Source organism: Hylaeus anthracinus, unplaced genomic scaffold (genome assembly GCF_026225885.1).
Source record: "Hylaeus anthracinus isolate JK02 unplaced genomic scaffold, UHH_iyHylAnth1.0_haploid 12001, whole genome shotgun sequence".
Lineage (NCBI taxonomy): Eukaryota > Metazoa > Arthropoda > Insecta > Hymenoptera > Colletidae > Hylaeus > Hylaeus anthracinus.
In genome coordinates, this window is record NW_026534348.1 from 14,602,611 (window position 1) to 14,614,360 (window position 11,750).

General features: G+C 41.0%; 1 protein-coding gene across 2 annotated transcripts in view; it reads right to left on the minus strand.

Moving 5' to 3' along the window:
• LOC128890569 (protein madd-4) overlaps positions 1 to 11,750 on the minus strand; it is a 291,690-nt gene that overhangs the window by 25,915 nt on the left and 254,025 nt on the right. For both annotated transcript variants that reach the window (XM_054149201.1, XM_054149200.1), the window contains exons 8-9: positions 5,249 to 5,351; positions 3,415 to 3,513 (exon numbers count right to left, since the gene is read on the minus strand). In XM_054149201.1, the coding sequence (XP_054005176.1) occupies positions 3,415 to 3,513; positions 5,249 to 5,351 (202 nt within the window). The remainder of the gene's footprint in view (positions 1 to 3,414; positions 3,514 to 5,248; positions 5,352 to 11,750) is intronic.

Consider the following 11,750-nt stretch of genomic DNA (forward strand, 5'->3'; position numbering starts at 1 on the left):
GGTGGTTATTTGACGACTAAATTGTCCTGTTTGATGTCGCTGATTCGGCTTGGGACGTCCTCAAAGAGCACGGATGTAGAAACGGGGAGACGATGAGAGAAAATTTTCCACAGACGCTTCGAGATAGAAACGGAACGAGTGTAACGCTGCGCATTTATCGTTGAAAAGCTTAGACACTGCGAATGGCGCGTCTCGAAGGTGAAAATCCATCCGAGTCTGCTCCACGCAATTTTACCCTCGCGAATGTCTCGCCTTTCCCGCGAGTTTTATTGGCGTGGTTCCGGAGCGCCAGTTATGCTTGCTCGATTTTCTCAGTTTCGAGGAAATCCGATTTCAGCGAATTTTTGGCGCCTCGGTCGGAGGAGTCCTTTGGGTTCGTTTGGCCCTAGTGATAATTTAGAGGGTCGTTAATATAGGTGGAGGGAGGCGAAGTGTTTTTGGGAAAATTAAGGAATTTGACGACCATCGAGGGATAGAGGGTATGAATTTAATTCCTCGAAGGCATATTTTTATTTTCTTCTTTTGGAGAACTTTGACAGACTTATTGGTTATACTTTGATATGCGATTCTTTTGGAACAGTTGTTGAAAATAGACATTCGACTTTAAGGGTAAATTATATTACCGGGTTTAAAGAAATATTACACATCTTTAGATAGCAGTATTTAGATTTTGTATATCATTTTATAAATGCGATCCTTTTACAATTTCAAATTCTGTCTAGTTCAACTAGTCAAGACATCTGTAATATTCCCCTAATAATAGTTTCAATTCTTCAGTAAGTTTTGTAAATTTTGTTCAACATTTTATGCCAAATATTTATTCCAAGTTTATATTAAAAATATCTCTTTCCGAGTACAACAAACAGTACGTGCTATTGGTACGAAATATTTCCACACATTTTTATACGTAAGACTTTCAAGTTACGAAAAGACAGGGGAGGAAAACACAGGAGGGTAAAATGTTTCCTGCAAACGCGGTTTTACGGAACCACAAAGATAATTGCGGAACCTTCGGTGTTTCCAGCCTTATCTACCGCGAACTTTGCTAACCATTGTTTATTTGTACGATTCTTTTCTTCGTGGACTCGCGTGGAACACGGCTGTAAAATTTTCCACACCATTTCAGGGACATTCTCGTGTGATGGCCGTTTACGTAATAATATTGCGGAAAGCCGTCTTTGTTACACTCTTAACAGTAGCAATATTACGAAGTGCCGCGAAACTTTCTTCTTTTTGACGTTTCAGCTTCGCGAGTTGTTCCTTTCTACAGAGAGCAAGAAGTTCGTCGGAATTACTCAATTGCCGAAGTTCGCGTCAACCTTAGTTGGCGAAGTTCTGTACGCGTACAGGTGCTAGACTCTTTGTCGGTCTTGCCAATGCGACGATTCAAATTTCCTTCGACGCCGTTACATTCATTCCTGTTAGACCGTTCGTCGAATGGACGAGCGCAGGAAAACGTCGAAACGGAAGTTTCGCGCGGTATTTCCGTCGGGATTCATGCCGATTTAACGCGTTGTTCGCCACGTCACCCGTATATGGGTGACAGTGCTTTTCACTGAACAAGTACAAAATATTAAGTCTGAAAATTAAGCATTAAAGGAAATGAATTTGAATGAAATTCATGGATTTTGGTGAAGTTACAAAAATAAATACCACGATGAACGTTTGATAGTCCGTTCCGATAGTCTAAATAATATTTAATCCTAGCAGCATTCAACGTATTAATGGGTAGTTACGTACGAAGTTGAAGATGAAATACGTGTTTCTTGTCCACTAAAAAGTAGCAAAAGGCGTATATAAAAGTGTTATTCGTGGTATGTTTCAGATGAAACGTTTTCAAATTATCCTATACACGAGACAAGACATGTCCTTGTATTTTGGCTATTTTTTAAATGTATATTAACAAAAAAATTTAACTTCTGTTCTCCAGGACAACTGTTTTGTAAAATTGCGTCTAGCTTTGGATTAAAATATGTATCTAAATAATGAAAAAAAATTCTTGAATTATCCCTATGACGTCTGCACGTATCCTCTGAAAGCGGCATCTTGGAAAGTTTCCTGCCCTTTCCCTCTCCGTTAACAATATTTGTTGTTAAGTCACTTTTATGTGCGCTACTATGCATACTCCACGCGTAAACGAGCAGATCATCGAACCTTTAATTCGACAGGCTCGTTTGCGGTCGCTTGTAAATGACGAATTTCATTTGGACGGGTTCGAAGTCGAAAAATTTTTCCAGTGGTTAAAAAAGAAACGTAAAATTGCATTCCATGGTGCCTGGGCGGGCCGACGTTAACCCCGACGAAACGCGATAACAAAACATCCGGCTCGCACAAAGCAAATTGTGGAACGAGTTTCATTTCCCTTTGCAACAATCAGCCCGACCTGTTTACTGTTCCCGGAGGAAATCGGATTTCCTGATACGAATAGACAGATATAACTGGATAGAGAAACGTTACGCGTTCGTCCGCGTCATCCTCGAAACCCGTTAACGTCCTTTTAAGAGACAAAAAGGTCCGTCTGAACTCGCGTAACGTTGTTAACCCCGCCGGATGGAAATTTGTTGCTCGTCGGTTTACCTGATGCGAAATTGCGCCCCCTCTTACAGCGCACGAGGAATGATCAATCGAGTCGTTCGTTATGAAAGTGGTGCGTGGGTGGCAAGTGTACCGGTATCGTTGATCATTTAAGAGAACCTTGTCACGGGGAATAATTCAGGGAGCGGAGAAAATAATCTGAACGCGAGATACACTTCCTCTTGGTTGTGGGTCACCATCTGTATTATACTAAGGGAACGTTTCTTTACACTTCCTTGTAGACAATACGTTTTTTTCAAACTTCCCTACTTAAATCAATATATTCTCATTGCTTGCAGCAGCTCTATTTAGGTAGAAATGAATTTACAACCATTTTTATGACGAGTGCAACTTATTTCGCGTCGAATTGATCGTTTTTTCTGTTTCGAAGTCAGGGATTTTGATCAAATTGCAGTATGTTATAGACAACCTAAAATTGAGGAGGGTTTAAGTCATCATTTTGTCGAATTCGAGTTTGTTTAAAAAATGCACGACGTTGACGTTTTCAGTTTTTGTTCATTAATGTGAAAACGGTCTACATATTTGAATTTTTCTCTCCAAAACTAGCCATCGTATCAAATTCAGCTTTTCTTTATTTTCACCGAGAAGTATCGATCTTTTGTGCTATGTTTTGGTTCGAAAGATTCAGCGGAGTACTCGTCTCCGAAACCATAATATATACTGGTACCCAGAACCACGTCCTACGTGCTTAGTAAGTCCCTAAATTTCTGCGTCAAACATACGGACTCGCCCGTTTGTTTGTCGTGTAACTGCTTAGTCTCCGTTTTCCACGAGTCGCTGGATTCGTAGTTTGGGTATCTGAGATTGCCTTCTACTTACCTCGCTCCATTTACTGGTCTCCCACATGGGACAGGAGATGGTGTTGCAGCTCTCCTGGTTGCGTGGCTTGTGCGTGCTGCTGCACTTGTGATCTGGAAGCTGTAACGAGAAGTATTTCAAGTTTTTACGCGATTCATTTGCAGTCATTTTTAATTCCTATTTGAATTTCATTTTATTCTTCGAAAAATATATTAATATAACACGGATTATATTTTTCGAAATAGGTAATATTGCATGGACCTTTTAAAAAATTAATTATTGAAAGAATTTTATTTTACATTTCATAAAAAGATGTTGCGCTATCAACTTGATCGCGATGGGAGATTTTGAGCTGAAGCCTAATGTGTATACTGCTATCGGGACGCCGAATAAATTTATTCTTTTCAAAATGGATAAACAAATGATATTTTCGTTCCACTAAATTCGAAGTAAAACAACTACACATGTTGTTCCTTGTGTTAAAATCCTCCCTTACACACGATAAAATTTCAATACCTCCCCCTCTAATCTCTCTAAATTCGACAATCCTCGTTGTACACATTTGAACCTCCACATCGAAAAGCCAACCCCTTTTACGAGCCAGTATTTCGCCGCAGAAGTACCCCATATCGCGCTTTCGTTTCCTAATAATCGTGCGGGCCACAAAACATTATTACACATATTATATCCTCCATTACCGCCTCGAGTGTTATCTAACCGTTTCAAGAGACCCCGCGCACACGTAGACACGGTGGAAGACGCAAATCCTCTTGGCGAACGGTACACGTGTCTAACCATACATATTTCTGACGTATGTGTGTTCCAGGTGCTCGCCGAGTCTCGGATGAGAGGATTTTACGGTGGCTGACAGAGAACCGCGAGCAGCCCTTCCAGTTTAAACGAACCGAACTGGGTTAGGGTTCGTGGGTTTCGCGGGGCTGTCGTAGGCACCGAATGGATGGACGGATGGATGGCTCTGTATCTGTACGACAGTTCCGGAGACACGAGCACGTCGTAAAGCTTCAAAGATGCAAGGAATTATTAACCCATTTATGTGACGAGCAACCGGAGGGGGCGAATTTCTCGAGATTCGCAGCGGCTCGGAAAGTTATCGGAGCGAGCAAACATTTCGTGTTGATAGGATGAATGCGTCTAATTTAAAAAAAATTGACGCAATCGTCGTTTAGTAATTTATTTTAAAAGGATTACGGTAGACTACGTAGTTTAGATTTATTTATACAGGGAGACGTGATGTAAATATAGGGATTGGAGGAGGAATTATTACGTCGATATAATGATTCGAATACTTATACTTGAATATTTGTAATGCTTCTTAAGAATTCAACTTTCATTGAATTGCTTTATGAGTTTATAAGTTAAGGATCTAAACCACCCCTTTCTCGATACAATTCCTTCAAAGCCCCTTCCATTTAATTCTATAAAATTGTCGCTTCGTGTCAATAATGTCGTGACTGTACACTTATTATCGAACTCGAACGAGCACGCGAACATCGAGCCATGAAAGCTTGATACTGGAATAAAAATCTCAGCATATAAAGAGGCACAAGTTTTCGATTACATCGTCGTTATCGTATCCTGTGATCGCAGTCGAGACAGTAATAAATTCTTCGAGACGAATGAATGTTTTAAGTCGACTCGAATCTTCTCTGGACGAAAAATAAAACGCAGGGTAATTTACACGAGCGATCCTTTTCTTTTTCTTCGCTCTACAACGCCACGAGTCGGGAAACACCGCAGTGTGTTTTTCAGGGATAGGAAACGAGGTCGAAATCCGAGAATTTAATATAAAGGGATTCCGCGTATTTAAATTATCTCTGTCCCGCTCCTTATTTACCTTTGTAGTCTCATTGCCATTCTCCTCGGTGCAGAAAATGGCTCTGGTCCTGGACCCACCTCCACAGCTAACGCTGCACATACTCCAGTCGCCGGTTATCCATCTAGAAACATAAAAAGAATCAATTGAAACGCAGCGGGACTAGAGCGTTTTCGTTTCGTGGCAGCCAGCCACGGATGTTACGTAACGTCTAGGGCACGTACATGTTAGTAGAGTCTTTTGGATATTCTATTTCATTTCGTTTTTGTGTGAATTTATGTGGAATTTATACTCTTTTAGGGATTGAAAATGAAGTAGTTGTACGAACGTGCTAATCAGCTCATTTAATACACGAACGGTTACTTATGAATGGAATCATTGTTTCCAGTTGAACTGGAGGCTTTTGGAAATTTTTGATGTATTTTACTTCTATTTTTGTATGAATTTATGTAGAATTCGTATTTTTTTAGGGGTTGAAAATGGAGTAGTTGGAGGAACGTGCTAATCAGTTCGTTTAATACACGAATGGTTACTAATTAATGAAATCAATACCTAAGGTTCTTTTCAAATATTGTATCTTTCATGTTATTTTGAATAGTTTCAAACTATTTTTCGATTTTTGTCTATATATCCTGATTCTATTTCATTAGAATTGTTGTGTCCAAGTGATTAACTATGAACAAGAAGGATCAATTCAAGTCTACTAGTTTCTCATACCTACAGTTGTTTTTAAATATTTCATCTTCCATGTTCTTTTGAATACTTTTTAATGATTTTTCGATTTTTAATTAGATTCCAAGGTCCAATTCCGTTAAAATTGTCGTGTTCAAATCATTATAAACAGAAAGAACTAATGCAATCTTTACGTGGAGGCCCTGAAAGTGCCTAGAAACTACACGAAGATAAAATTGTTATGCTTAGACAGTTAGAAAAATTCACGATAAAATTAAACGTTCGTCGGCGGTTCCAAACTTCCGTACGCGGTTCTTGGGAGTTGCAAAATCGCGCGGTCCGATAAAAAGTTATTAACTTAGCGCCCCCGTGGGAAGGGAACGATCCGAGAGGTCGTTGGGAATGCTTAAAATTCATGTATGCTCTCGGTAATCCTAATATTTGCATGCCTTTTTACGGGAAAACGAATATTTTCATCGAGCGGGGATCAAAGGGCCGGCGAACAGCCCCAACAGACGTAATGGTTTTAATATTTTTGGACCTTTCTCTTTCAAAAATCTGAATTACACGTTTTGAAAATCGTGCCATTCGCGAATTAAAAATGAGCAGGTCCAACAAAAGTCACCTTAACAAAGGGTGGTAAATAATAGAATTATCTTATGAAAAATTCTGTAATTTCTCTAAAAAGAAATTGCATACATTGCCTTCAGTTTGGATCGCCTATCTTTCTTCTAAAAGATATCTAATTCATAAACCTTCAACAAAACCTCTGTGCTGGGTGGTACGTAGACGTACGATACGCGATGGAAACATCAAGGAGGACTTTCAGGCCATTAATCGTCGTGGATTTATTCAATTTCCAGTGCATCGAGTGTCTGTCAGGCGAAAGTGTTCCCCAGTCGCCAGACGAGCCCATCGATCGCGTCACTGTATAGCTTGAAACTTTTGCTCGATGAGCGGCGAACCGCGTTGTTCCCTCTTGTGTAACACGTGTACGGGTGTCTCGATACGTTCGGCCTAGCCGATTATTTACCCCCGATGTCGTCTCGCCGTGAAAGCCTCCGTAATGCCAGGAAAACAGATGCTCAATGAACGCGTCCCATTCGATAAAGTCTCGTTGTTCCCGTTTCGTTCCCTTCCTGCAATTCCCCGACGTTCATTTGTCGCGGCAGATAATTAGGCCGGATGTTCCTCCAAAGTGTAACGCACGTGGAAAGGGAAAACAGCTGAGGAGAATAAAAGAAGTGGAAGTAGCTCAGAATGATATTCTGGGATCGATTGTTTGGAAGGAGGGAGTACTCCGGTACCAGTTAGATGGTAAGATTAATTACCAAATACGTAGAGAAGGTGTTCGGGACTCGGAAGTACACTGAAGGTCCTTTAACACGTTGGCTGCCAAGCTAAAACTCGTAAAAATGTCAATAAAGTTAAAATTTGGTCTAGAAACTATTAAAAATTGGATAGCTTAACATCTGTCATAGTATTTAATTTTTTAACGTCGTCAAATTTACGAATCCTGTCCAGATTTATTTTTATTATTGTCTCATCTTTGAAATTAATTTTATTAGTTCCTTAATGACAAGGCCTATCACCCATTTTTGGGTGACGTGGCGATCAACGTGTTAAAGCGAGGGACGTTACCTTCTGCGTGATTTACCGCGAAATGTTCCTTCAACGCACGTGAGAGGGGAAAACAGATGAGAAGAATAAAAGGAGTGGTAGTAGCCCAGAACGATATTGTTTCGAAGGAGAGAGTACTCCGGTACCAGTTAGATGGTAAGATTAATTACCAAATATGTTGGGAAGGTGTTTAGGACTCGGGAGTACGCTGAAGGCCCTTTAAAGCGGGGAACATTACCTTCTGCGTGATTGGAGCCCGAGATGGATCGTAGGATTAATTGCTAAATCTGTTGGACAGCTGGGAACGTTGTATGCAAGTAATGATAGTGGAAGCACCACTTGGGAGGAAGCCTGGAGTAATTGGAACAGTTTGAAATAATTGTTGGTGAATGGAGAAACTATGAAGAACCTTTCTTGTTTGTTGGATGCTTCTCGTTGTAGAGTTTGCGTAACATGGTCTTCACTTTCACTGGCGTGACAGAATCATCGCGTGTCCATCTTATTGAGCCAAACGTTCTCGTTAGCTCGATACCATCTTGACAGATGTCTCCGGGACCTGTCATTACGATTTACGTCCACTGTTAATTACCGAACTAAGTCTGATTGATGACGACTTTGTGGAACGGTGTCTTCATTTTGAGAAGACGGACAGGACTATCGCGTGTCGTACCTGTATGTCCTTGTACAGGTGTACGAACACCTGGAGTCTAAGTATCAATTACTGACTTAAGAAGACTAATATCGATCCTGTCGTATGTCGCTTTTATTTACACGAGTATACCATGAATTCTATACCTTTTTGATAAATATTTCCGTAACTTTCCATTGCGATCCGTGATTTTTACATCGAATTGCATACCTAACGCATCTCACCTCTCCCATGATCTTAATAGCCTCGCCGGCCTGATACCATCTTGACAGCTGTCTGACACCCCAAATCGAAATTTGCATTCACTATTAATTACAGATCAAGCACGATTGACGTCCTTCGCTTGGAAACGCGACGCCACCAGCAACCCGGACGTGTAATTGTCATCTTTCAGCTTACGGGATTCGATCGGTTCTCTGCCCAGCAAGATTAACCGTCAAATCTGCCGGAAGGAGGATAATAGAATTTAATTGAGGGTGTATCCCTGGCGCGACACGGAATAATGGCCGCTGAAGTATTTAGTGGCTTAATACACAGTCGCGGGTAGGCAGCGATTTAGGAATTCAGGGCCCTCTTGGGGGGTGGCTGAAACGCCGACCACTTGCGTGGCCTGCCTGAACCAAATTAAACTAAATTCTCGACCGTGGCAATTAGCGCCAATTTACCGTTGACGAGGCGCGCTCCACTCGGCTGATTTATTAACGGTCGTGGCCCGTTAACGTTGCAATCACCTTTCTCGCGACGTCTGGATTTTTAAGCGTCGATCGATCCTACGGTCCTTTGCTTTGCAACGCAAATATTCGTAATCAACGACGAACACCAGCTGTTCAATTATTCATATTCCAATTACGACTATTGTGAGGCCGAGTAATCTTATTTCGCGTGGTGTTTTGTCCAGCGTTTTTTTTCCATTCCAGACCTTTTGCGCATTCTGTGTCTGTGTTAATGTTTGAGAAGCGCCCTAAAATGTATCGAAAATGTCGGTAAAGTGACATGCTTGGGCGAGGATAGCCTTGGATCATTTTTTTCCCTACTTATTTTTCTGAATATAAATAGACAATTTGTATCAGGTATCAACGCGTGATAGTGTCCAGTGTTCTCCAAGTGTTCGTGGTTTTATAGAAGGTTTAAGTTGGATAACATAATGGTGATCGATAAGGTAAACGATTTTCGATTTAGTCACGTGTGACCTCGATCGTTGCCTTAACGACGACCCCCCCCCTAAAAAAAAAAAAAAAAAAAAACGACGATGAAGAGCAGGAAATATCTATTTCCTCCTATTCCAATCTCCCTTATCAAAGAAACGAGCAACCCTCGTAGGTCAGTTGCTTGCACATTGTGCCCTAGCCGATTCTATTCTAATTAATTACACAAGCCAGTATTTGTGTTTCAAAGGTTTCGTAAAGCACCTTCGCAAGATCCGGGGGGCCGAAGGAGGAAAATGTGGGCGCGAATCAGTCGCGTGATTCGCCTCTTGCAGAAAGTTAAATGAGAGTTCGAGTAACCTGAGCTACTCGAGATTCCGGCTTGCGCTGCATTAACCTAGGAGTTTCTGGGTACGTGCGTCATCGAAGTGCCGAAGTTTTCACGTCTTGGGTGTATAGAATAACGCTAAAGAGCTGGCCTAAGGCGATGGGGATGTCTTTGTTTGCTGTAACCATTCCCCTTAAGACAGGATGGTGGTTTTGAATGAAAGGTACAGATTAAAGCCTTGAAATTTAAAAAGGAAGATGATTTGGAAAGGAAGGGAAGATTTAAGATAGTTCTAGCATCTTGAAGAGGACGTTGTGTACCTTGGTAAATAGTATTTTAAAAGGGAACGTTTCTGATGAGGTAATGGTTTAAGAATATGGTAAAAATATTAAGGCGAAATGGAATACATTTGAAGTAAAGGATTTACCAAAGGGACTTTAATTGTCTTTAAAAAAATCAGATGTATTTCATACCATTTGTGTTTCATTGAAAAACAAATAATTAAGCTTCTTATGGAATACCTTTTGGTAATGAAGATGGAACACGTGAAATAATTGATTGACTACTGTTTTCTGATTCTTTATATATGCTACTAGTACTTTCTTTTCGGAGTAGTGCCAAAAATGGCCACTCTCGGACAACGTGCTCCTGCTCCAAAGAAACGGTGGGTTGCTTGGTGACGTAGCCGCATACGTCAGCACCGTAGAAGCAGAATTTATTTTCCACTTCTCTTAGGATTCCTCAACGCTCTGAAAAGCACGAATGCGAACTGGTAATGGAAATTTCTACCTCGTAGAATGGGAATGTTTGCTTCTCGTTTGCTTCGCTATGTTTCAGTCTGGGATTTTAAATTTCTGGGAACGGGGAGATCGTATCGATCGTTGCTTATAGCTTTCCGGTATACATACGTGAAATTATAGTCAATGTTAAATCTGCACTCTCGGACGACGAAATTGTTATATTCCTGGAGTGGAAGAAAGCCAAAATTTTTTAAATTAATCCTTCGCATGGTAATGATTTGTTATTGATTTTATTACTCGAAACTATCTAGATACGAATGGCTAAAATAATCACCGATGCTACATTCTTTTATTATGAACTGCTGTTCAAAAATCCCCATCGACTCTTGATTTTCATTCTGAGAGCTCTCAGACCGGCCCCATCGCTGTTTCCAGGATTATACGTCCTGGAAAGGTGGATGAATAAGTCTTCCCGTAACTTTATTCGCGCGGACGTCGATAAATCGCGAGAATCACCCGATCCAAGAGACACTTAAGAAACAAATAAACCCCTGGGAATAAACGTCGCGTCGAGGCGGATCGACGAAGGTTTCGCGGACATCGAACCATAATTTCGATTACAAAGGAACAGGTCCTATATACACACGCCTCTGTACGTTTCAACGACGTGCTGCGTTTTCACCGCGGCTGTATATCCAGTAAGAATGGTTCGCGGCGAAGTTTTTGTTCGAAGTTCGTCGCCGGCGTAGTGTCCGCTCGTCTGGCGAGCGATTCTCATCGGGAGCGAGCTTTAAAGCGGCCGCTTTTTATCCCTCTGCCTTCCCTTTATATGGACAAAGAAAGGGCCGTATCGTCCCGAGAACTAAGATTGTTTCTTCGAAAAAATATCCTCGGGACGTTCCCCCTACCTTCTCGTTATACCGTCCCGATCGTTACGCTTTATCGAGAACGGTTTACCCGGACGTTGGCGTTATAAATCCAGAAAGCGCAGCTTTTTGCCTCGGTGTCGTAGAACCGAAACTACTTGGCTGTTGTCGTGGAAGCATTCGCGATTTGAGAGTTTCAAACATCAGGAGGATCTTGGGACAATCCCTTGAAAATGGGGAAATTAAGTTGGATTCCATAAGAGACTTGACGAAATGTGCAAGAGGACTTTCTTTATTAGAAGCTTCGTAAAGGAAGTAAAGGAAGCTTCGTAAAGGAAGTAAAGGAAGCTTCGTAAAGGAAGGAATGGTATTCTACTTTGGCAGTGTGAATCTAAATGACACTAAATTAAAATAATGATTTATTAAATAACATTTCTGTATTAAAGTAGCACATTTTTAGACAAAATATTATTCATATCGTAAATAATAAAAAATATTTTCCT